The following is a 27,659-nucleotide window of genomic DNA, read 5'->3' as shown; positions in this document are numbered from 1 at the left end:
TCGTTTTGCTTTAATTGTTTCAGGGTTGGTCACGTTAAGCATCCATGCCCTTTCAAGTATTTTTGACTCAGTTTCATCAAACAAATACATTCTTGTACTCTTCATATTGGTTTGCTTTTTCAAGTAGATAAAAAATACATTTTTGACATGATAATTAAATAAAAAATAATATATATATATATATGATATATACATATATATATATATGATATATACATATTAAGAAAAATATTGACAATATCATTTTTTATTTAAAGTTGTTCAATCATAATATATTAAGGTTTCATTTTTTCTGTTTTTTTTTTCCCATATGTGTGTGTGTATTTTACCTAATTTATACTTTTAAAGCAAATGAGCTTTCATTCATATAATACCTATAAACAAATCATGCATTCAAAATTTTATTATAATAACTCACAAGTAAGTCGGTATTAATATTTTTAAAGTAAATAATATTTTTTATTACTAAAATAAGAATAAAATAAGGGTTTAAAACAATTTAACTATTCTAAATTTCGGGTTAATTTCATTTCTATCAAAATGCAACATTTTAAAACAGTTCAATCACCAAAAATAGTTAACAAGATAGTCCAGGTTTGAAAACATTGTGCCCCTCTATACCTATCTAAGGTATACACGGATACACCAGATCAAACTGTTCATCCTTCTTGTTTGGGGTTTTTTTTTGGGTCATGTCTTGTTTGGGATTATTGAATGTATTTTATTTTCAAATGAAAATATATTTTTGCTCTTATATGTATATTTTTTAAAGAGTGCTGAGCGCTGTAAATGAAACATTTTTTAAAGAAGAAAAATCCCTCCTCCCTCTATCGCTTTAATTTTCCCCCTCAATCGATCCTGTTAAAACGTGGCGTGATGTGGCAATTTATGATTGGCCTGCCCACGTAGCACCCGGCCGGGAGGCGCAAGGTCGCCTGCTAGAAGAACGCCTGGGTTTTACTCTTCTGTACGTCGAGACTCGAGAGACTTCCCTCCTGCTACGATTTGGCGTGCCAAGTCCCAGAGGAAAACGATGAGAAAGCTCCAATTTGAATCGCCATTTTTTCCAGCTCTGTCAATCTTTTTGTTATTTTTCTTGCACATCAACTCCACTCCTTCTTACGCACTCTACGGATCATCATCACCTGTGGTTCAGCTCAATCCCTCCAACTTCAAGTCCAAGGTAAAAATGAAATTGAAAATGATTTTGCTTTCTCATTTCAATCGTTTTTACTCGTTACCCACTTCGTGATCCACTGTGTTTGTTGCTCTGCGCGAAATTGTGATGCAGTCAAGCAAATTTTGCGTCTTTTGTTTTTAAAACCATGTGGGTATTTCTTTTTTACCTTTAAAGTTGGTTATTTGTTCGAATTTCTGATGAAGATGCATTTTGTTTTAGTGAATACTTATGAATGTATGCAGTTTATAGATCTATTCTAAGGAACTAGCCATCATGTGCGTTTGATTCTGGGATCTTATCTTTCATAATTGAATCAATACATTCTAATTCTATTGCAGTGTAATTCCTTCTACTATCCAATCATATTTCTTTTGTGTTTTTCAATCGTCATTTTGCCTGTAATATAGAAATTTTTGGAGTCACAACTCTATGCAATCAATATATCAATCATCCTTGTCTACCAACTATATATATATATATATATATATTAATCATCCTCGCGAGCATGCGTGCAAGTACGAGGTCATGTTGTGCTCACTTTGATGGGATATGACTTTAGGATTATCTTATTATTATCCTCATATAATTAGGATTATTTGTTTTGTTAAGATTAGGATTAGCATTTTCTGTTTTATTAGGATATTGATTTGAGTGATTTGAGTTTGTTTTACAGTTCTTTTTTCTTTATTTTAGAATAGGATAGTTCTTTGGTCATATCTATTTTTTTTTTAGACTTGTCGTCTCTCCCTACTCTCTTTTCTCTCTTCCCCCCTTCTGTTTCACATCATACTGCATGTGTTTGGTTTTATAGCATTTTCATTGAATTGTATTTAACATGCATATTTTATTTCCTTGTAATTCATTGTCTAATTCTAGCTTGCTATTCCACTGTTGGTGAAGCTCTTTTTATGTAATACTTTATGAATAGAAAATCATTGTTTTTATTTGCTGCTTTGATCATTTCAATTTATATTTTCTCTCTGTTTGAATCCCTCTTGGGATCAATATTTCTGTAGCTCTTTGTTTAATCAAGTTAGTAATGCAACTGAATTTAGGAGTTCTATCTGAATGCCGCAGGTCCTCAATTCAAATGGAGTTGTTCTTGTTGAATTCTTTGCACCTTGGTGTGGTCATTGTAAGGCTCTAGCTCCTGCATGGGAGAAAGCGGCTTCTGTCTTAAAGGGTGTAGCTACTGTTGCAGCACTTGATGCTGATGCTCACCAGGCTCTTGCTCAGGTTGCTTATAGTTCAAATCTTCATAGCCCTGTGTTGTGTTTTGTATCATAAGGAATCTGTTTAAACTGATTTATCCCTTCTTGCAATGAACCTTCTTTTATTATGAAAATGATTTATTATACACACTATTAATGCTAAACCTTTCTTTGGAGGACCAAGAATGATGTAAAATGTCAATTGTTATATATCATCACTGATTTCTTGAACGTGGTATAGTTTGATATAAATCATTGGAATAAGATAAAATGGACCTTTCCATTTTGGACGTTTTGATATGCCTTGCATTGCGTCGTTGCATTTGGTTATAGAAATAACATGCATTGAATACTAAGTATATTGTATCAGTAAATTTTTTACCACCTTTCATTTCTAGCATCATTTTATAACTGAACATGACAAATAGTATCTCTGCTGCATTTGTTTTTAGTATTCTTTATGCAACTAAGATGAAACCAATGTTTAATATTTATTTTCTTTTTCTGTTCCTGTCTCCAATATAACATGTATTGCTGTTTAACTGATTAAATATATTACCATGTACACGTTGGTTCCTTCAGTGATAATGTACACGATTTACTATTTTCCTCTCTAACACTTTTATTTGAGCTTGTTTCTTTCAATGTATTATAGGAATATGGGATTAGAGGATTTCCAACTATAAAGGTGTTTGCGCCTGGAAAACAACCGGTAGATTATCAAGGAGCTAGAGATGTCAAACCTATTGCTGAATTTGCTCTACAACAGGTTTGTGAGAGCTTTTATAAGCTCTCTTTACATTTTTTTCTCCTGATGTTTTGCATGGAACTGTTACTGTTTGTGTATCATGTATGAGAAGCATTGTTGATATCCTCATGCAGAAATTTTTGGCATGGGAAAAACAATTTTCTTTTTCATTTAGGAAAAGTTGGATGGCTAAAATGTTTATAACAAGAATTTACTTGGACTAGACACATTTTTTGTGTGTATTGCTTGGAGTCTGAGATGAGTTTCAATGTTCATGGCTTGAATATGGTTTGTATAATTTTTATTTTAAATTAATTTTCTGGCCTTGCTAAGATTTTGTTTTGTTTTGTTTTTTTTTTTTTTTGTGGGAAGCTAATCTGGTAAGCTCAAGCAAATTTTATGTCTCTGATAATTTTTTTTTATTAATACATGATGCTATATTCCAAAAGGGAACCAAGAACAGCTAGTTATAGATTTCATTGAATAGTTTATTTAAGCTTCTATAATAAATTTTTGCGAAGATGGCCACTTGAGGTTAGGTTATATCTCTAATGTGATTTATTGCTTACTGCTAATTTTTTATCTTTGTCATTGAAAGTTAGTTATGATTAACTATTACATGCTAATTTTCTGTCTACATGTGCAGATAAAGGCTCTTTTGAAGGAACGTTTGAGTGGAAAGGCAACAGGGGGATCTGGTGAAAAGTCAGAATCCAGTGCTTCTGTAGAGTTGAACTCTCGTAACTTTGATGAACTGGTTCTCAAAAGCAAAGAACTTTGGATTGTGGAATTCTTTGCTCCTTGGTAAGTGCATTCTAATATGTTGAATGTAGTATGGTGGTGACTGCCTATAGTTGAACAGTGAGTTGTGTTTTTTGGATCTTAGATATCTATTGCCTAACTGAACATAAGGTACTTCTATCAGATTTTGAGCTTTATTTATAAATTTCTTCTGTTTTATTTCTTGAAGGTGCGGCCATTGTAAAAAGTTGGCTCCTGAATGGAAAAAAGCTGCTAATAATTTACAAGGGAAGGTGAAACTGGGTCATGTTGACTGTGATGCAGAAAAGGTATTCTGTTAAGTCATTAATAAAACTAACCTATCCCCTTGGCTTGACCAAAAAGTTTTCTGACCATCTTGATTTTGGTTAATTTTTCTTTTTTAGGACCTGCAAATTTAGTTGTATTCTCAGTTTCTAGACCTCAATTTAAACTTCAAGGCAATATGTAATTGTATGTACTTAAGGCATTTTTACATACTCCCTCTGGACCACAATAAATGTCACCGGTAACTAATTCATGCTTTACAAAAAATGTTAGCTGAAGCCTTATTTTCCTAAAAATGTTCTGATCTTTACGTTTATGCCTTTGAGTTTTCCTAGTAACATATGTATGATCTTTAAATATGGAGCCTTTAAAGACAAGGAATATAAAAAAGCAAGGGTATAAGTGGTAAAAAGACATAAAATTTACCCAATGCCTTATATTTTAGACCAAGGGTTTGGAAAGTGATTTACTGTGTTCAGGAGGGAGTATATCTTTCGGTTAGTTATTTTTTTAAACTTCATGAGCAACAACTCAAGTTGACTATTATGTATAGCCAAAAACTGATGAAGTAGTTATGTACTAATGGAAAATTAGCTCAAGAAGGAGCTGAATAGCTACTGAACAGCGGTAAAGTGAAAGAAAATTGATGAAACAGTACCCTCTCACCCTGGTTTCTGAGAGAGTTGACCTGTATTCACTCTCATGCACCTTCAGTACCCTGCCATGTCCCCCTCCCTCTATTCTTAGTGCCTGTTTGGATAGCGTTTTAATCGATTATTTGAGACAAAAAATCGATTTTTGCCAAAACTATCGAAACACCCATAAAATGGGTTAATCGATTTTTGGGCAAAAAATCAATTTTCTTCCGAAGCTGAGAAGCCGAGCGTTCGCAGAGAAGCTAACCAAAAATGTTGGGGAAAATTACAAAAAAAGGCCCAGGAAAAAATTACAAACAAAGCACATAATTTAATAAAAATAAAACCAAACTCTCTTCTCTTCTCTTTTTTTTCCTCTTAATAAAATTCAAACTTTGTATCCTCAAAAAATTAATATTTGATATTTAAGAATTGAATTATATAGTAATTTATATAGCTAAAATTGATTTTGATTAAATTATCCAGACATCTTCAATTCTGTTAAAATCAATTTTAGAAAAACAGTATTCAAAGATATTGTGTTATAACATAATCAATTATGATTAAAATCTACCACCTAATCAATTATTTTCATAATCTATTATACCCAACTGAAATCCAAACGAGCACTTAATTATCTGACATGCTGGCACTGTGATAGAGCTGAAGATTTAGAAAAGATATACCAATCAATTCCTAGGGCCAATAGCATAACCTATGGCAAGGGAAATAGTGTAGGAAAGAGCAACTTCAGTGGACAAAATAATTATCCTGAGGCTTCCGGTCATAGGGGAAAAGAAGTGGCATGTGAGCAGGACTCAAGTGCAGCTAGGGTGTAGCCTTGTGGCTTTTTGGTCTTTAAATCCTCCAATTCTACCAAAGGGAGGGGAGTTGAATCTTTTGGAGTGTGAAGTGTGCTTGGTAGACTACGGCCTCTTGGAAAGACCATTGGCTCATGTCTTGTGCTTTTGTTCTTTGGGGGTGTATTTTATAATACTCTTTGACTTTATTTGATTGTAGTTTCAGTGATTGGGTGTTGAGGAGTTGGAGTTAGCTTGACTGTTATCCAATTTTATTATTCAGCAAGAGTATTTTCAGTCCCATTTGTACTATATTTCCCGGTTTTTTTTTTTTTAGGCTTGTTAGAATAGAGGGTTCTATCGCACTCCTGCCAAGGTAGTCTCCCTTTGGTTCCCTGGGCTTCTTTTGCTTGTTTACCCTTCTTTCTAGTTCAAGTCTCAGAGGGCTCGACCTTTCTAGCATGAGTCTTACCCCACAGCTCTTTTTGTCCATCAAAAGTCTCCTTGCTGTTGTTTTTACTCTTTGTTCATAGTATCCTACTGAATGGCATATCTTCAAACTGCTTGAGTTGTTTTCTTGGTGTTGACTCACTTGTCACTATTGGATAAAACCAAAGGCTTCACCTGGATCTCTATAATTTCGAAACTCATGCTCTGATTTTCATAGATTCTGACATTTCCTCTGGGCTCATCATGCTTTACATTACTGTACTGTTATTTTATAATTATGACTCTGATGGTTTCTGTAATATTTCTGTGCTATATCTTGTGTTTTATGTTTTTAAAGTTTGAGGCGTCAACATGTTTGTTTCGTGTGAAGATTCAATGTTTGTAGCTTTATATGATTCTAATTCCATCATTTAACTCTGACGGCTTCCTATTTTTCCACCTTTTTCTGTTTTACATCTGGACTAGGCAGTCTTATCTTAATTATTGAATTTAGATTAAACTAGATTGTCTTAACTAGATAATCTTTTTTTCTGGATTTTTTACTTTTTATTTTCTTCCTCAAAATTCTGATTGTACTGTTGTTGCCAGTCTTTGATGAGCAGGTTCAATGTTCAAGGATTCCCAACTATACTGGTATTTGGTGCCGATAAAGATATTCCAATTCCATATGAAGGTGCAAGGACCGCCTCAGCTATTGAATCATTTGCACTAGATCAATTGGAAACGAATATTGCACCACCTGAAGTGACTGAGTTAACGGGTCCGGTAAGTTTTCACATTACTGCCAATTTGTAGGTCATTGGTTAGTTTGTACCAGTACATATAGAATTATTTACATAAGTTTTTTCTATAGGATGTTTTGGAAGAGAAATGTGGTTCTGCTGCTATCTGTTTTGTTGCTTTTCTTCCTGATATTTTGGATTCCAAGGCTGAGGGGCGAAACCAATACCTTCAACAATTATTGTCAGTTGCTGAGAAGTTTAAAAGGAGCCCTTACAGGCAAGTAGATATGGATCATTTTTACTTAGGATTTAGCTTTAATGTTGCTTTTGTGATCTCAATTTGTTCTTTTGCCAAACTACATATCTTTCCCCTTTACATTTTCTAAAAAATTGAGCTTATTTTTTAACATTTAAACCATGTCCAACTATGTAGAAAAAATATTGAAATACTTGCACGGAGCCATAGAAGAGTCTTACTATTGTGCAACTCCCAATAAATTTTTACATTTTTATATTGATTCTTCCATAAAATCGGCAGAGTAAATTGGTGCTCTGCTTCAGTCTTATTCCTTCAATAGATGCATATATAGTAAAATACTAGGTTTACATTAAGAGGATACCTCGGTGCAATTGAAAAAAAAAAAAAGGTTTATAGAGATTAAAAAAATTCTAATAATATCTCAGAATGTCCTAAATGATTATATCTGATAATGACAGAATCATATTAGGATAAAATGAAGTAGTACTAAAACTAGAGAATGGGCCAGGCCCAATATTGCTGATTTCCAATATTCCTCGTTGCAAAAGCTTTGGGGAAATAGCGATCGGTGGATACTGGGTCATTTTTTTCAATATCAAAATAGGAAACATATATCCACAACGTGAACCCCTTTTTGAATCTGAAAGAATTTGAGTTCAAGCTCCCACACCTGAAATAACTGATATATTAAATTCCTACAATTGTAATGAAAACATAAAATCCCTGAAATAGAAAAAATATGTTATTTGCATGTTGAAGGTTAGTATTTGGTACCAGATAAAGATATCTGAAGTATCCGATAACCTTATTCACCTTTTAAGTTGTGCCTGATAGTATTACTTCTATCCCAATTTATAAGATACTTTTGAGAGAGATTCGGTGCATTCCAAAATATAAGACATTTTGACAAAAATAAGGTCTCATTAGTGATGTTTTTCTGTTATTACACTACATTATATTCTCTCTCTTTAAATGGAGTATTAAATGAATGGCATTTTTGAAAATTTATATTTTTGTTTTAAAAAAATAAGGTTGTAAAGTGTATTTAATGAGCTTAACTGGTATTTGTAATTTTGTATAAAAGTGTCTTGTAAATTGGGACGAAGGAAATATTAATTTAACATAAAGTAATGAATGTAGGATAAGCTGAGACGCAGACACTTTTTTATGCATGATTAACTGTATATTTTAATGTAAAATACGGGAATTGGAAACCCTATCCCTATCCTTCCTTGATCAATTTGGATATCCAATTTCAGTTGGTCTGGTATCCCGTAGTTGATTGGATATTTTGTTGGTTCCTTCCGTAACTGATTGACTGTTGTGTATCCTTGTGGCTTAATACCGAGTAGCCTAAGGACCCGTTTGGTAGCTGAAAAGGAAAGTATTAAATAAATTAAAGTTAAAATAAAATGATCAAAATGTGTAAAGGATGTAGGTCAGCCATGCCCATGAAGGGAAATTGTGATTTAGTTCATAAAGATACAAATCATGATTTATAAGGTTTATAGAGAGTATGGCGATTTCCACATTTGTGGTGTGTAGTATTGGGTTTTGTCATTCTTACTATGAGAAAGAAGGTAATTTAGTTCAGTTTTGTTCTTATTTTTTTAATCAATTCCATTCTCATCCTCTCTAGTAACCAAATAGCTCCTAAATACTCCACTAGCTTGCCAGAATCGGATGCATTATTTGTTTTAGACCAACTTTGGTCATGACTTTTGTTGTTGTTTCTTTTTTCTGTATGTCTTCTACAGCTATGTCTGGACAGCAGCAGGCAAGCAGGCGGATCTTGAGAAGCATGTGGGTGTTGGTGGCTATGGTTATCCTGCTCTAGTGGCTCTTAACCTTAAGAAAGCCGTATATGCTCCTCTCAAGAGTGCGTTTGAGCTTGAACACATTGTGTAAGTCTGTCATTTAATGCTTTAAGCTGATAGAAATACTGAGTACTTTTATGGAGAAGTGTACAAGTATGTGATACTGCCAGTGGCAGAGCCCAGACTTGGAGTCAGGGGTGCAAGATAATTTAATTTCAAAAGTAATATTTTTTTTAAAAAAATAATAATTACATTAGGACTAAAATTGTAATAACATAAGTAGATTCATAATCATTTTTCTTTTTGAAAAATTATATGAAATAGGTTGATATGGTCTTTTATATGAATATGTTTTTATATCTTATCTCAATTATTAATATATTACATAGGTAATAAGCTTTTGAGTTCAAATATTTTTTATTTAGTCCAAAGGATGTAAAATATCAAGAGTCAGGAAAATTTACATACCCTGCTAGTAATTTTTCCCATTGCACCTCCTCACTATAATGTGCCTCCGCCACTTAGCGTTGCCAATTTGCTTTCATTGAATTTGTGAGGGAAGTTGGACAATATGGTCTTTTTTATTAAAATATTACATATCTAATAAGCTTAAGTCCAAATATTTTTTTTTAGTTCAAAAGGTGCAAAATATCAAGAATAAGGGGTGTAAAGTTGCAAAATTTACATGCGTGCTTGTAATTTTTCCCAATGCACCCTGTCACTATAATGTGCCTCTACCACTATTGATCATCGCCAATTTGCTTTCAGTGAGTTCGTGAGAGAAGCCGGACGAGGTGGCAAGGGCAATTTACCCTTGGGAGGCTCGCCTGCCATTGTGAAGACAGAGCCATGGGATGGGAAGGATGGAGAAATAATTGAGGAAGATGAGTTCTCTCTTGAAGAACTGATGGGGGAAGACGATGCTTCTAGCAAAGATGAGTTGTGATACTTGAAGAAAGAGAATGATTTAGGAGGTAAACCTTGAGGTCCTAGGCGATTTTGAAGTCACAGGAAACAAACATGTCAGCATCTGCAAGTCATTGTTTTTAATATGATTGAATGGCTAGGCATGGAATGAAACGTAGTATTTATTTAATAATTGTGTTCAATGTTCGAAACTGAGTGATTCAATGGTTCATGTTAAAAAAAGGCATGGCCTGTGACTTGTGATGACTGAGGAGCATCATGTGTGTATCTGATGCTGATCTGTTTCATGTTGCTGGTACGTATTCTCAGGCGTTGCATTTAGAGATATTTTGTTAATTTTTTTTTTTTGGAAAATGACAATTAAATAAAATAAGAAAATGATAAAATAATATAGAGAAATGAGGTAATTAGTCTGAAGTTTTTAGGGATTTATTTATCATAATTTTTTTTTCTTTTCTTTTTTTTTTCTTTTTGCTAAATTATGTTTTTATCCAAAGTGTGGTTAAAATTTAAACTAGAGTTGTTAATATTGGAAGTATAGTTATTACATGATTACATTAAAATTATAATTAATTGTGTTGTTGATATTTAAACTGAAGTTGGTAATCACTAAACTAATGTTGCTAATATAAGAAACATAATTTTTTAATTACATAATTAAACTAACAATTACACTTCATATATTAATAATTTTATCTTTATTATTAACAACTTAAGTTTAGTATTGACAAGTATGTTTTTTATTGTTTTGCTTAGAGTTTTAAATGTAATTTTGCAAGACAAAAAAATGTCAAATCTCTAGAAACTTCAGAATAATTAACGCATTTTGTAATGTTTATTTGTTATTTGACTATTTTAATAGAATTTATTTGTCATTCTCCCAAAACTTTTCCAAAGTAGCTCTTAATTTTTAAACCTTTCCAATTGATGGTGCTATAAAGAAAAGAAATTGGGTAATTTTCAAAAGTTAACAGATAAGATAGAGAGCTAGTTATTACATTCTATGTTGGTGGGAGTTTGGGGGGTTTTGGTTTGTATAAGTGAATGTATTACACATTTCATTGAGGTAATTTTTTGAAAAAAGGATAATGATTTCATAATAAAATAGTATTAGAATGGATCCTATTTTGCTCATTTGGTGGGCCTTTTTGATAGATCACTGGTGATGAGGGTGTCATGAATTGGTTGGAGGAGCTGTTACATATCATATCAAAGGGTCTTGAAAAAAAGTCATCACCATATAAATAGATATGCTGCACATTCTATTAAACTAAGTTTTCGAGAAAAGAATAATGGTCATGTGATATAGTGTCTTCCAAAATATTGGTTAATGTAATCAATATGATACGACCACTTGTTGCTAGACAAATTTCTAGTGGTCAAAACTTGATAAAGCTCTTTGCAGTCAACCTCTAAAATGTAACATTGATTATTGACATCACAAGCAGCAAATGACAGCAACTCAACAGCTTTTTCGGCAAGCAATTAAATCGGCTCTGGATCCCGAACCAGTAGCAACAGATTCACACCATTCCTTGAGAAATTTGCAAAAGTGATCACTCCAAATAATACCAATACCGGCTTGTCCAAATGTGCTTAAAGTGCCATCACAGTTTATTTTTGATGATATGTTAATAATCAAAATTTATGTTGATGATATTATTTTTTTATATTACTATGTTATTAATGAGAATTTTTTGCTGAGATGTGCTGATATTATTTAGGAAAGATTTGAAATGTCAATATGGGCAAACCAAACTTCTATCTTGAACTACAAATCAAGCAAATGAAGGAATGAATGTTGGTCAGCCAAACCAAGTATTGACATCAGATATGCAATAAATCTGGAATGGAGAACTCAAACTCAAGTAAGACTCCAATGAGTTTTTCTATCAAAATGGATATGAATAAGAAGGGCATAAAGACTAATCAAGACAATATTAGACAAATGATTGGATCACTGTTATTTTCTCATTGCCAGTAAATCTGGCATTGTGTTCAGTGTTAGCATGTGGACAAGGATACAATCAAGACAAAAAGAATCACATCTTCAAGTATTTGAATGAAACAACACAGCTTGGGTTATGATATTCGAAAGGAGAAGCTAAGCAAACGACTTACTCTGGGGCTGACCATGTTGGTTACAAGGATGATATAAAAAATACAAGTGAAACTTGCCAATTCTTTGGAGGATCCCTTATCTCATGATTTAATAAGAAGCAAAATAATGTATCTCTCTCCTCAAGTGAAGCTAAATACTTGGTTGCTAGAAGTTGTTGTGCTCAAGTGTTATGGTTGAAGTAATAATTAGAAGACTTTGGAGTTCATATCAAGGAAGTTCCAAGATGTGATAACACTAGCACAATCAATCTTGCCAAGAATCCTATTCAATAGTCAAAAACTAGGAAAATTAATGTGAGATATCACTTCCTAAGAGATCATTTACAAAACAAAGACATTACTTGAGAGTTTACGCCTACACAGCAATTAGCCAATATCTTCACAAAATTCCTTGCAAAAGAGTCACTTACTAGGTAACCCCTACAAGTTTAGATCTACCAAAGAACTAGAAAAAACCAAGAGAAGTAATGAAAACAACCAGAAAATAACATATGAGAACATTAATATCTTCTGTCACTATGTCATTTGATGTTGCTTTCACAATGTTTAACTTTAACTTTTAGTAGCAGGTTTGTCATTTTCCATTTTTCAATTATGGCTATATATATATATATATCTTGCGTGCCTTGGAACTCCCCTTTATTATTATGGGTGTGTTTAGATTTGAGTTAACTAAATAAAGATACATGAACTTTACCATCGTTTTAGGGAATCACTCCCCTGTGCCGACAAACTTGCCAAAAATGCTCAGCAGATGGTGGAGGATACACGCATGATGATCAGTAGCGTTTCTTTCTTTTGTATGGTTGAATATTTAGAGGACTCGAGGTTCAGATCCTCATCATAGGTTGCTTTTGGTGTTTTTTTCTTTTTTTGTTTTTTTTGATCAGGTGCTTTTGGTTTTTTACTTTCAAGCTTTTGTAACATGCCCCTTTGATATTAAAAAATATGATAAATTATTTTCATAATTACTTTTACTTAATTGAAATCCAAACACACCCACAATAATAACGGGGATTTCCAAGGCACGCAAGATATATATATATATATATAGCCATAACTGAAAAATGGAAAATGACAAACGTGCTACTAAAAGTAAAACTTAAATATTGTGAAATCAGCATCAAAAGACATAGTGGTGGAAGATCTTTATTCTCAGGCACACCATTTCCCTGTTGTTTACATTACTTTTTCTTTTTCTCTTTTTTCCCAGTTTTTGGTAGATCTATTCTTGTCAGGGTGTTACCAGATGCAACAAAACCTATAGACATAGTTACCTATGAGTTTGCTAGGGGTGATAAGAGTATAATATAGTGTGTGGATATGTATATATAGTGTGGAACAATGCATATTTAGGTTGAGTTTTTGCTATATGTCAAGTCCATTTGCCTTACTTGTAACTATTTGCTTGTTGCTATTAAGCTGATAATAAAGTTACTTTTTTTTTTTTAATGGAAGAGCATTCAAGTGAATTGAGTCCTAAAAGCTTACTAAAGTCAAAGCATTTCTTCAGGTTCAATAAACACTTAAAGAAGTATTTACAGATCATCCACCAGTAAGATGATTATTATATTAACAACGGGATTTGATTTTATAATATTGTGAGTTATGAGTCAAATTATTATTAATTGTACCAATCTTTGTTATTTAGGTCACTTGTTATTAAGGGAATTATTTAGAATATCTTAGAAAGTCTCTCTCTCTCTCTCTCTCTCTTTCTCTTCTTGTTTCTCGTTATTAGTTGTTTCTTTTCTTTTCTTTTCTTTTTTCCTTTTTTTTTTATAGCAATGGAAAAACTAAAGAGTAATAAAGTCATGTTATAGCACACTAAATCAGGAGAGGAGTAAAAGACAGGGTGAAACACAAAAACACAACATAGAGACTGTTTGGCAAGCATGTCAGCAGCTTTATTAGCATCTCACAAGATATGATGGACTATCACACACCAATCATGAGCCAAAAGGCCTTGAATCTCAGAGATAAGCTCCATATTTGTTGCTTGTTTCTTAACACATGTTAAGATGACCTTTGTTGTTGCCTTTAGAAGGAACTTAACATAGTGTGTAGTGGTAAGTAGGATTATTTACGTCAAATAAAAACAAATGTAGATAAGACTATCCATGCCGATTTTTAAACCAAACCGACGCAAAATGTGGCATTTCTGTGTCAATTTGCTTTTTAAACCGACATAGATAGTTTTACCTATGTTATATTTCTGTTATCACCATCGTAGAAAGATTTGAGGGCACAAATAGAAAGACTTGAGACAGGGAGAAAACTCAAGAAAGAAATGATGAGGGTTAGCCATAAGTGGCACATTGCTATTCAAAAATCTGCTTTACAATCTCTTTCTAGGAAAATTCAAGAATCTCTTTCTCCTACTCTAATCTGTTTCTTTTAAATACTTTGTGGTTCTATTTATAGGGTAGAGAAAGAAAGTAATTGTTTTGATTATATTTATATAATACCTCAATAATTGTTGATGCATTCATCTATACCATTTTTTCCCCATTAAATGTTAGGAATGTTAGTAACTGTTAGAGTATTTTATAATTAAAATATGTATATTTAATATAAGTGAAATTGAAAATTTGTTGAATTTTAAAGTAGAGTTAATAAGATTTAAGATTTTCTTTAATTTTAATGAAAATATCAAAAGTAACTTATAAATAGAATTAGAGAGAGTATAATGTTATGCACTTGCAAACATGAATCATTTTCCCAGCTTCCAAACAACTCACTTTAGTATCAAACACTAGCCTCAAAAAATAGAGATTTACATGTCCCCTGAATTTTTTTTTAAATTGAAGGATTTGTTTCACAACTTGTTCTGAAAATAGGTTTTTATTTTTCAAAATGAAAAACAAATTTGTTTGGTAATATGTTTTCAAAGTGTCTTGGAAAAAAAAAACCAAATATTTTTTAGAAAATAGAAAAATAAAAATATTTTTTAGATGTTTTGAGATTATTGTTCTTCAAAACAAAAGAGAATGTAGAAAACACCTGCTTTCATTATTTTTTTATTACAAAACACCTGTTTTCAAAATAAAAAATAAAAACAATTTCAAACAAGACCTAAATCCTTTATAATGAATTTGTATTCCACCATCCCACTAAAAGGTTATTTTAGTAAATAAATGACTGTTGGGCAGCTTTTTTAATGAAAGAACAAAGAAAGAACGTAAGCACTATTGCCAATGGCCTAACACATGAATTATCTGTCATTGTGTGGCGTGGAATTTCGAAGCTGATGTTGAAGATAAGATTAAACACATTAGTATGATGGTTAACTCATTTACTTTGGTGATCCTAATTTGAAACAATCCACAAATTTTCATGAATGCAAAGTGCCATAAACAAGAATTGGACGAGGGAAATGGATTACCACAAGAGCTTAAACAAATTCTTCCAGAGCTATATAGTGAGATAGATGATAGAAGAATGTGGGAAAATGTATTTTTCATTCATACCCATATGATGTTCTACATCTGAATATATACACTGAGGGATATCAAGAGATTAAAAGCTAATTAAAACTAATGAATGCTATATAATCACATCCTGATCACTAGCACTATTCTATAGAATATTTACAATAAAAGAAAATATATTTTCACATTCCCCCTTAAGTTGGATCATAAATAAAGATCATGCGCAACTTATTTAATCATTTGTCAAAGCTTTCTCTTGGTTGTTTCTTGGTGAGAAAATTAGCAACTTGCTTCTTTGTCGGGCCAAAGATTAGACGCGCTATTCCACTTTCAATCTTTTTTTACTTTGATGAAATGTCTGTGCATTTCAATATGCTTTGCTCTATCATGTTGAATTGGACTATGAAATATACTCTGCTGCCCTGCTATCATAATAGAGCTTGGTAGGCCATTTTATATCAATCTACAATTCTTTTAGGAGTATTTGCAACCAGAGGCCTTCACGAATTCCATGAGCAAAGGCTAAATTCAACATTTGCAACACTTTTTGTTGCCACATTTTGTTCCTTGCTTCTCCAAGTTATTAGATTACCCCAAAAAATGCTATAGTTCCCAAATGTAGATCTATCATCTGAAATGCCTACCCAATCAACATCAATAAATTATTTCTATGTTGGTTTGTTCACCTCTCTTAAAGAAAAAGCCCTTTCCTAGACTGGCCTTTTAACAACAACAACAACAACAACAACAACAAACCTTTATTCCACTAGACTGGCCTTTTAAGTACCTCAAATTTTGCACACAGCTTGTAAGTAGATTTCTTTTAGTATGTACATTTACTGATTTACAAAGCTCATAGCAAAGACAATATTTGGTCTTATATGTGACTAGTATATCAGTTTCCCACCAAACTCTAATATCTCTCCTTGTCAATTAGTTGGCTGCCTTCTTTCTCCTCTTCGTCTTCATCATCGCCTTCCTCTCCTTTCTTTCTTTTTTTTTTCTTTTTTATTGCAATAGGAGTATCAGCCATATGCAGCATAGTGTTGTAGTCTTTGTCAAGAGATCAAGAACATATTTTCTTCATGAGATGCATATTCCTTTCTTTGGCCTAGCCAATCCCATTGCGTTTTCTCCTTCCTTGTGCCTAACAATGAATGCATGATCAAACTGGACTTGCTAATAACTGTCCCTTCTTCAACAATTAGGAGAATCTATCAAATCATGTTCTAGGAGATTGCTTCAACCCATAAAGAGATTTCTTTAGCTTGCAATCCATGTTGCTTTTACCTAGTTTTCAAATTCAAGACGAAGGGTCATGTACACTTCTTCAGCTAAGTCACTATTAAGGAAGGCATTGTTGATGCCAAGAAGATAAAGTGGCCAGTCAAGATTTGCAAATAATAATAAAAGAACTCTAACGACCTTAAGCTTTGCAACTAGGACAAATGTTTTGATGTAGTCAATGCCATTAGTCCAAGTGAACCCTTGCGTGATAAGATGTGCTTTATATTTGTTCAAAGTGTCATCTGAATGATTATAATTTGGTATAAAGACCCATTTGTATCCTGCAAGTTTCTTTCCTCAAGGCAGATAAACAACTACCTATATATTGTTCTTTCCCAGAGCATTCATTTCCCCTATGACTGCACTCCTCCACTCACGATACAAGAGCTTCTGGGATATTATTTGTGATCGTAACCATGCATGTCCAAGTTAGTGGAATTTCTGTGTACTATTGTTGAATCTAGTGGTAGCACATGTGAGAGCCACCTGCCGTTGCTCAATGCGGGATTTCCAGGTTTGGCCGAATGGCAGCCTCTAATCCCTTCTAGCAAGGCGATGAGATCCAAAACCTCACCTTCCATGGCATACTCTCAAAACAGTGACCCTGGAAATGTGGATAGGCACAAAACAGTAACCCTGGAAATGTGGATAGGCGAGACTTTGAAACCCTAGGCACCCACGCTCTGATACCATGTGGGAAAATGTATTTTTCATTCATATCCAAATGATATTCTACATTTGAATATATACACTAAAGGATATAAAGATATTAAAAGCTAATAAAGACTAATAAATGCTATACAATCACATCATAATGACTAGCATTATCTCATAGAATATTTACAATAAAAGTAAATATATTTCCACAATCTGCTAGAACTTGCACAAAAGAATTAGAATCCATCTATAACTCCAGAAATAATTAGATAGTCCAAAACCTTGACAGTGACAAGCCAAGATTGTAAATCTTCACTAAATAGCATTGTGTTGAAAGATATCAAGGCTAACCACAGGATATGAAGACTAAACTGTGAAGCTTCTGGATGATCATATTGGGTGGAGTGCTTCAAAGTAGTAGAATCACAAGCATGACTAATTGGATCAAGTTTACGAAGTTCTAATCACAGTTTTATATCCACCAGAAGTTAATCAAGTTCAACGACTATTTAACGCAAAATACAAGTAAATTTATTAGGAAAACGCCTAACTTACATCACCCTGAATCTTTAACATTTTTTACCCTGAAAATACAGAGACCTTAAAAAGATACAAACTTTGTCAGCACAGAATTTTAGTGCAGCTTCGCATCATCTGCTTTCTTCCTACAGAATTTATGATGCATATGACCGCTACACATTGATCTACAGAGGCAAAAAGAAAAAATAGAAGAGAAGAAATAGTTTATTGGCAAGGATTTGCAGCAACAAATTTTCTTGGGGAAGCCTTCTCTTCAAGAAATTTACCATCTCTACACATGCAGCCGAAGCCGCACTTTGCTCTTTTCTGGCGATGATGTTTCAAGTGAGAGCATGGAATCAACATGATTTGCCATTGAGGGATCATCACTTCAATTTTCTACCATCTTGCTTAATGAAAATTTTTATGTTCTTGTGAGATCTGTACTAAAAGTATGTGAATCTTAAAAGTTAGCATTTTCTATCCTCCATAAACAATCTTTTCTCAGAGATGAGTCTGTAAATATGGCTTTGATAAAATATTCCACCTGCAAAAGAGGTTACCAACGTGCATTTAAGATTTTGAGGATTATACATAACAAGAAAAATCTCAAGTAAACGGTGATGAAACTTGGTTCCATTCCCATATTGTAATCATAACCCATATGAATCACTGAGAATGCAAAACCAGGAATAATGGAAATGGACATGCAGCATAATTTTCCTTAGGGCATAGATTACGCGTTAATTTGCTTACTTAATGCATTTTGCTGGCATAACTATTCAAAACCCAAAATTTCATTTAACATCTAACTTTCATTATCCTAGTATAAAATTGAAAATCTAGTTTCACATAATTATGGAAGTCATTTGATCGAGACCTTTTAATTAACAATATTCTTAAAAGCTTGGTAAATGATAGAATACAATAGCATAATGTAATCCATGTAGCCGATCCCACCTAATGGGATAAGGCTTGTTGTTGTTGTAGTTTTACATAATCAAATATTAAAACATTCATCTTGAAGAGAACAGAAGGTATAACTAGTAACACAGGAGTCATCAATAAATGAGAGGAAAAGCAAAAGAATTCCCCAGAAAATGTTGCAAATCCCAAAATAAGTACCAGATGGAAGGGTAGGGAAAGAAATATGATATCCAAACAAAGTCAACATCAATCAAATAATACCTCAGTTATTGTAAAGCCACAACAGAGCAACTCTTTACTCTCCCAAGCAGCAGTGATGGATTTTAGAGGCATGTCTAATAATTCTGAGGCAAATTACAAATGAAAATATTAGTAAACAGATGTGATGATCTAACAGCCACCTTGTACAAAAAATTAGTATGTGATGCAACATGCCTGACAGTTTGCGAATTTTACGTAATGATGGGATGAGATCATCAAAAGATTCCAAAGAGAAATCATGTGACTTCTGATCCACAGAAAGCAGGGACTCAAACAAAGATGACAGATTTTCCAGCATCATATGAATAAGTCTTTGTAGCTGAATATGAGAGGAAAGTATTAAAATGACTTCTAAAACCAAAATGTTAGGTTTATAAGCATTGACTATGCTAACTTTTGGTCTGAACTCTACCTGTAATGTCTCATCTGCTGCTATGTCATCTAAGAAAAGTATGTCTCTTGTAATTCGTAAGAAAACTGACTCTAAAACAGTACACATGCTTTTCCTGTAAGTTGAAGGCATCAAAAGTGGCTCCCATATGATGCGTACTTTCTCCAGAATGAAGACAACCTAATCAAGCATATTCAGCTCCAATTCATCCACGAAATTAAAAAACACTTCAACTAATGTAATTAACCAATGGCAACAAACCTACCAGCCCCATTGTGCATGAGAACACAGGGAGTAGACAGGTAAAAAAATGATCAAACAACTTCCACAAAACAGATTACAGTATGCAAGTGATTTTAACAAGTTACTTGATCTATGCCAAATTTTGCTGATTCAAATTGTGGCATCTGATGAGTATTCTGGAATCCATCAGCACCATCTATAGCCTACAAAAATAAACATCAAAACAGCAGAAAGTGAAAGAATGTTAAGGCAGAGTGCAAACCTAGACTTCATGCCATGTGATGATGGGATACACTACTGATGATGAAAGCATTTTAGGAAAGCTTACCTCCTTCAAGTTAAAGATAACCAGATGTATTTGTCTTTGCAGTATTTCTTCTGCCATAAGCTGAAATCTTGGAGCTAGATCAACAAACATAGCATGCTCCTTAATGGAATCTGGGAAGTCTGCACGATACTGAGACAAGAGAGTCCAAATGCATGAGCCAAAAGAAAATACGTAAACATAATATCAAGATGAAAATAGTAAAATGCTTACATTCAATATTTCATTGAAATTTTCAGTTGTTGAAAATCCAATAGATGAAACAGAAGACAGTAATGAGACTTAAGTAAATGCTACAATCTCACATTAAATCAATTTTTTAACATTAAATTAATCCATAATAAATACAAAAACTAATCCATGATTAAAAATACAAAAGTAGTTTGCAATGGGAATTTACTCCTTCTCAATTATAGAAGCATACCTCAAATGCAAGTCCAAGTATCTCTTGGGAGAAATAAAGACAGTCATTGTGCATCAGTACAGCTACTTGGTTGATGCTATCAAGCTGCCTTTCTAGCTTCACAAGTCAAACATGTGAATTGAGTCGACTATCTTAATAAAAGCACAAGAACAGACACATGACACATAAGTACAGAAATACACGTGAATTGAGTTGCGCATCTGCCTTAGCCTAATAATCCTGATTTTTATTCTTATCCAAATAAGTCATTAGATATCCTAGTCAGCTAGAATACAAATATATAACTTATTTATGATAAAACCCCAACACCAGGTAATTGCACATACTAACAACACATTATACATATTCCAGTGTCATATCCATTCCCATGCTACATTAGAATATATTGTACATAACATGCAAGTATAATTGAGTATGAAAGGAACTGTCCTCTATGTAGTTAGTCGTCAAGTCAGTAATATGCTCCATCATGGTATATTAATATTAGTTCTCCAAGCTCCGAGAAAAAACATAGTATACAATAAAATAAAGCTCCAAAGAGCACCTTCACCAAACATCATAAGACATATTAAGAAAACACTTGAGATTTACCTCAGCTAAAGGCCAGAAAACATACAAATAATACAGGAAACGACATTATTAGAGAGTAATTAAAATCAGTGTGACTTTCAACTTTAAGTCACTTCAATATATTTTACCCAACAAAACTACTTCATAATTATAAAATTATAAAAATACTAAATTCAGCATTAAGACCTGTCCAGTATGCCACCTCCATACATGAACTAACCTTGACAGGGACAACAACTTCATAAAGAAGTATGGCATCTCTAGCTGCATGATAAAATTCCAAAGCAACTCTTGTAGATGACAGGCAAACATCCTGCAAGACATTGCCATTTATCAAGATGAACACATGGATGTCTCTACAGAATATTGTAAATCAATTGACTGAAATTTCCTGAAAATGTTAATTTTAAAGAGTCCATAGGATTATGTTAAGCATCAAATAAGACAGCCATGTGATCATAATTATACTATTATGTCATACAATGCATAGAGTTCCAGAGTTCCTCTCTCATTTTAAGCATCAAAGTTTGGAATAAAAATAAATGGAAAAAATTATTATCTACCAAAAGTCACTTTATGATGCAAACTCAGAAGGACAAAGATCCTATCAGATTTTTAACCCAAGTATCAAAGAGTTGGGATTTTTTCCCAGTAATATTTATTCAAATATTTTCAAGTTCAAGTGCAACAATAAGGCAGAAAGGACTGCATGTTAAAGCACAGGTATCACATTCACCATACAAGCAGATCATCATACACGTTATCATCGTCCAGTCACCATATTCTCTAATTGCTGCATTTAACCTCAAAACTGCAGCAATTCCCAATTCTAGATGGTACAAATATCATTGAAAGTTTTTTTTTTTTATATCCAGTAATAATAATGAATTTATTGTCTATGGTCCCAACCATGACATTAGTTCAAACTTGTTCTTGACCCTGAATTACCTTTCCCAGAGTGTTATCACATGCAATATGAGGAAGGATATGTATATATATGTATAAAACAACAACACAACAATTGAACAATAATAAACCTTATCCCACTAAATGAGGTGAGTTACATGGATTGCACAACCCATTATACTCTATCATCAACCAAGCTATTAGAAATTTTGTTAACTAAGAGGCCATGTTCAACAACTTTCATAAGTGTTTTCTTTGCTCTACTGCTCTTTAAAGGGTTAAAGATTATCCATTCCACTCTCCTCACTTATACATTCCACAGCCTTGTGTCACGGATGATATCTCCGTGACCGTGTAAAGACCAAGATAATAAACGATCCGCTGGTTAGCCTCGCACAATATGGGTAAAGGGGGCGACATTAGCATTGGGGGTGTTCTGCCTCAGTCTTCGGACTGAGTGCACAACTGGTCAGGGGCTAGTGCCGCCTCCCTGATGAGCCCATGGCAGGGCGAAACCAGTGTGATCCGTATGTGGTAAGGCTTGTCCTGAGGATTATGGGGTCCTCCAGGACGCTGCACGAGCGCCGTGTGCTGCGCCAGACTCTCAGCCCGTGACAGAGTGGTATCAGAGCGGGACGTACTTTACTGTAGTGTGCGCGTGGGGTCCCACGTTGGAACTGGTCGGCCTCGGCACCGCTCCAAAAAGGCCTCTGAGCAGGTGGGTCCAAAAGTGGGGACTCGGGCGGGAAGGTTGGCCGTTGTCGACTCCACTCCTGTTGGCTCGCGGGTGCGAGTAGGTCTGAAGAGTGCAGGACTCGGGTGGCTACTCAGCAGTAAGCTGATGTGTTTGTGGCAGTACTGTACGTACGATCCTTGGGTGGAGTCGTTCTCCCCTAGCACGAGGGCGTGCTAGATTGGGTGTGGGAGAATGTCACGGATGATATCTCCGTGACCGTGTAAAGACCAAGATAATGAACGATCCGCTGGTTAGCCTCGCACAATATGGGTAAAGGGGGCGACATTAGCATTGGGGGTATTCTGCCTCAGTCTTCGGACTGAGTGCACAACTGGTCGAGGGCTAGTGCCGCCTCCCTGATGAGTCCATGGCAGGGCGAAACCAGTGTGATCCGTATGTGGTAAGGCTTGTCCTGAGGATTATGGGGTCCTCCAGGACGCCGCACGGGCGCCGTGTGCTGTGCCAGACTCTCAGCCTGTGACACTTGTCTGTACATATTCAAATTATCTTAAATGATTTTCTACCATTTTTCCCTCAAGAGATGCCACGTCCACTTTTTCTCATACATGCTCATTTCGAATTTTATATTTTCGTATATGGCCACACATCCATCTCAACATTTTAATCACTGCTACTCCAACTTTATGCTCTTATTATCCCTTTAAAGCCCGACATTCACTGCCATATAACAAAGTTAGTTGTATAACAATTCAATAAAACTTCCCTTTGAGGGCCTAACACAACCCTCCTCTTTTACCTTGGCTAGAAACTAACTATAAACATAGGTGGAGTTTATACACACACTCACACATATTGTTTATTACATTAATTCATTGGCAATAGAATTTTGGAATAAGGGTTTGTCGCTAAGAATTTGATTTGCTTGGGCATGGGAAAATCCTGCCCAAAATAAAAAATATAAGGAATGGCGGTACGGGATGAATGTGAATGTTACTATGCTTACCACTTAGCAACCTCTATCTAAAAATTACACATATTTTCACATATTTCCATGCAATTAAGCAACTATGTCTATGACTGACGTTAGAAAATAAAAAGGAATGAGAAATAGCAGTACTTGAACACTAACAAGCCTTGCAGTTTAAACACAATAACAATGTGCGCTATATGAGATTGTTAAATCACAATTTGATACAATGAAAACAGTAAGGATCAAATGAATAAAGTGCCAAATACATATAAAAGTAAGCATTGAGCTTGAGTTCAGATAAGCTGAACAACATGGAATTGGAAAACACTCATACAAATAGATTATATAGCATCAGAGGAGCTCATACATACAATGGCAACAGAACAAACTGAAAAATATTACTCACATAAAAAGTCCACCATTCAATATAATACAGAACACATAAAAAGTCCATTGTTCTGCCTCATGTACCTGCAGCGTCTGATGAACTAGCTCCATTAATTGTTTAGCTGCTTTGGACACTAAACACCTTTCCGATAAGAATAATAAATCCACCACATGGCTGGATGAATGTACAGAAGTTCCATGGTTCTTCCATATAGGACCATCCTTTGTATACTCCTAAAGCAGCATTCATTGTCAATAACCATGATGTCATGATAAACAACAGAATGATTCACCAGATCTGGAAAACTCACTCTAGGAATGGCAAAGTCACAACCTAGCAGTAGATTTCTAGCCTTTGCCAAGATCTCAATCTTTTTCTTAGATGCAAAGTGAACCTCGACATTTTCAGAAAAATTGCTCAGCCTGTTATCCTTGTCATCAGATGCTGAAATAAACATGATTTCTTTTAAAGCCATCTCAAAATCTACTGTGCGTTTGGTTATCTTCTGAAAGTCGGGAAGTTTAGATGCATCTGTGGGGACAACCTGAAACAAAAGTTCAAGTGATTTTATCTGCAAGCTTTAAATCCTCTTTTTAAAGAAATCTACATAAAATATTAGACACCACACCTAACACCAGATAATGTCTTAATCATTGGATTTGACCATTTGATCAAATTTTAATTTACCAATGCAGTATTAACTAGACAAAGTTTCTTAAATATTAGGCTTCTTAGAAGAATTACATGGAAAGAATTATGACAAAGCACTTAGAAGCAAACCTTTGAAAGAAAGCTAGATATTATCAGTTCTGATATCCTGGGCCATGTCAACCGTCCAAAACACTGTATCCAAGAAGCATTTTGGAAGCAAATACTTCTGTAAATAAATTTAATAACCAATAGAATCCCTGAATAGAGAAAATCTCCATCCGAATTTTCAACCTGCAAATTGGAAAAGCAGACTTTTAGGAAAAGTCCATGGAAGTTAAGTAACAGGAAAATGCAATCAACCTTTGCTTTCCAAAAAAAAAAATGTTCATGCTATATACAGGAAAATTGATGGAAGCCATGCCAGCAACAAGCAGCTCAACATTTGATTCTAACAAAAACATTATTTTTTCATATAGAGGTGATAAATAATCAATATCATTTCAATAATAATATTGATATAAATTATAAAATAGAAAGGAAGCTGCACTTTTCACAAGCTGTGGACAGTGTGGCTCAACCTCGAGTTCTATGTAACTGCCTGGGCCCTACCTAGCTGTATTTCAAAACCTAGCAAATGCATGGATCCTTTTAGACATCAATGATTGGCAATGCATGCAAGTTCATTCAAGAAATCAGTGATCAATAAATGAGAATGGCATTCTTTGGGGGGTGGGGGAGCTCAATAACATACCCAGGAAAGAACCCATCCCACCTTTTTCTAAGACAAGCATATCACTATTGCCAGATTTGCAAAGAGCCCATGACCTAGCAAGGCATGAAAGCAAAAAAGATTATGAAACCATAAAATGCAACACTTACTTTTGCATCTGGAGATGAGACTGTCTTCAATACTGCTGAGTCTTCATTCAGTTCCTCCAGAAATGAAACAGGCTGTCCAGAATTTATGAATGGAGTAATGATATACTTGATCATCAAATCAGCAACTTTAGTGAGCCCATACTCTAAAATGCCAACCACCTATAAGTAGTGTTTAAGTAGGAAACGAATGAATTCATGCAATTTAGCCCATCAAACAGAGGGTGTAATAATGGAATGAATTAACTTACTTCCATTGCCTCCATCATTGTTTGGAGCTCAATCCCATTAATACTATCTACTTCCAAATGATATTTGACTTCAACTCGATTAGATTGCCCATCAAATTGTACAGCCTTTTCCATAAATTTTAATAGGACCTCTTGAATCTACAAACCCAAAACAAATCAAATTCATTTAAATACAATCACAAATTCAATAAAAGTCACAAACTCCTCAAACATCATTACTATGAAATAAGCAAGCAAATCATATGAACATATTGTTAATTATGCTATAAATATAATTTGACCCTGTTTTATGCCCTACCCCTGTAATTACCTTCGAATTCCTTTTTGTCCATGGATGTTCCTGCTCTAACTCATTGCTCTCTCTTTCCTCAGTCTGAGAGTTTGTCCATCATTCTAATTCCTTTTTTTTTCTTTTCTTTTTAAACAACAACCAGTCCAGTACAGTATAAAACATTTCATATCCAGATAACTTAGTATGCAGCCTCCATTTGAGAAAGACAGAAGAAAAACATACAATGATATTGCATTGCATCCTGTCTTTACCCACCAAACAATTTCATTTGCTGCACGCCTACACCCTACCTCAATGTTGCAGAATTTTGCACACAAATTCTAGGCATGCTTTGTCATGTTCAATACATTTTCTTAACCATACTTTCTTTTTCTAGAAACTAAGTTCTCCTTTAATCCAAAGTACCAATATTTGCGTTTCACTTTGTGATAAATTGTCATTGCCACTTTTTTACAACTAATAAATTGATGTTAAGAAATATTAGAGAAAAATAGAACTATCCAGCATTGCCCAACCCAGGAGCAATTCTATGTACCCAGTTCTCTAAGCTTTCATATTCAGGAGAGGCATCAATGTCTTGTATCAATTTATTTCTGAAGCTGCAATCCAAAGTAAACCTCGACTCTCCTATTTATAAATTTAGAGCATTACAAATCAAAGAAATTTTGTTTAACACTACATTCTCTGCAATAATCTCAGAGCCTAAAACTTATGCCCAATAGAAATTATAACTGGAAATATATACATATATATATATATATATATAAGGAAGAGAATTGAGTACCTCTTCAAAGCACTGAGACCACTCCTTCCTCAATAACTCATATACCAATGGCTCCTCATCAACCCCATGATTATCATCGTCAGCAATCCTCAAACCCATTTTCAAGTCTCTTAACCCCTCAGCAGCAAATTTTAGCCTTCCATTCGTCAATCCATCCCTCACACCCTGCAACATCCCGTTCACTTCGACAATGGTTTTCAGCAATCCCAGCAGCTCCCGTTTTACGTTCAACTCCTCCCTCTTGCTCCTCATCTCCTCCAACACCTCGCGTACCCCCGCGTCAGCCGGAGAGTTGGAAAGTAACCGCATGATGTCGGCGACGCCACCTGAAATCTGATGGGACTGCGAAACGGCATCGTTGCAGAGTGAAAAGAGATTGGCAAAGTCCTCGTGGTGAGAGACGAGATAGGACTGAACTTTCGATTTGATGTGCAAAGAATGGGACTCTAGACGCTGGATGAGGAGGCGCAGATCAGGCGCGGAGAGAGGGGAGTTATGGTCAGAGAGGTCTTGGGTGGATAGAAGGTCTCGGACGTTGATGGAGTCGAAGAGGGACTCCATGCGGCGGATTAGACGGCGGTGGATAGGAGAGCGTTACAACATGAATGGGGTTGAAAATGGTGAAGACAGGAGAAAATCGCCGGGGAGTTGCTAACGTGAGCCTGGGCGGGAGTGTTAGGCCATGCTCGGACGGCGAAGAAGTGCGCTTGGATTTCAAGTAGTATAATTGGTTATAAAAATAATTAATTAATATAATTAATTTTAAATATAATTGATTATGTTATAAGTTCTAACGTGCTCATGTTTGGATATTATTTTTTAAAATTAATTTTAATAAAATTAAAAATATTTAGATAATTTAATAAAGCGTTAATGAGCATTTTGCACCCTA

The 27,659-nt window shown here is 34.4% G+C and overlaps 2 protein-coding genes across 3 annotated transcripts; one reads left to right on the top strand and one right to left on the bottom strand.

Moving 5' to 3' along the window:
• The first annotated feature begins 886 nt into the window (after window positions 1-886).
• LOC129318641 (protein disulfide isomerase-like 2-3) lies at window positions 887-10,132 on the top strand. Its single transcript, XM_054963524.1, has 9 exons — window positions 887-1,183; window positions 2,258-2,416; window positions 3,047-3,160; window positions 3,786-3,943; window positions 4,110-4,209; window positions 6,660-6,836; window positions 6,925-7,070; window positions 8,810-8,956; window positions 9,638-10,132. Exons 1-9 carry the CDS (start codon window positions 1,034-1,036, stop codon window positions 9,813-9,815), a joined length of 1,329 nt encoding a protein of 442 aa, XP_054819499.1. The 5' UTR covers window positions 887-1,033; the 3' UTR covers window positions 9,816-10,132.
• A 7,609-nt stretch (window positions 10,133-17,741) lies between these two features.
• Window positions 17,742-27,469, bottom strand: LOC129318661 (centromere/kinetochore protein zw10 homolog). Of its 2 annotated transcripts, XR_008595283.1 has the most exons (15): window positions 26,768-27,469; window positions 25,692-25,829; window positions 25,444-25,602; window positions 24,694-24,855; window positions 24,224-24,457; window positions 23,997-24,146; window positions 21,173-21,265; window positions 20,383-20,478; window positions 19,962-20,090; window positions 19,759-19,836; window positions 19,412-19,570; window positions 19,174-19,318; window positions 19,000-19,082; window positions 18,099-18,358; window positions 17,742-17,996 (listed from the first exon to the last, which is right to left on the bottom strand). XR_008595283.1 is itself a non-coding variant. In XM_054963548.1 (14 exons), exons 1-14 carry the CDS (start codon window positions 27,326-27,328, stop codon window positions 18,275-18,277), a joined length of 2,271 nt encoding a protein of 756 aa, XP_054819523.1. In that variant the 5' UTR covers window positions 27,329-27,469; the 3' UTR covers window positions 17,742-18,274. The 2 variants fall into 2 exon arrangements, 1 of the variants encoding a protein (XP_054819523.1); XM_054963548.1 differs by having other exon boundaries at window positions 17,742-18,358.
• Between the last annotated feature and the right edge of the window lie 190 nt (window positions 27,470-27,659).

The sequence above is a fragment of the Prosopis cineraria genome, unplaced genomic scaffold, assembly GCF_029017545.1.
Source record: "Prosopis cineraria cultivar Desert tree isolate PC_DT_omini unplaced genomic scaffold, ASM2901754v1 PC8, whole genome shotgun sequence".
Lineage (NCBI taxonomy): Eukaryota > Viridiplantae > Streptophyta > Magnoliopsida > Fabales > Fabaceae > Prosopis > Prosopis cineraria.
Note: the sequence above shows the minus strand (reverse complement) of the source record. Positions and strands in the feature narration are given on the sequence as shown.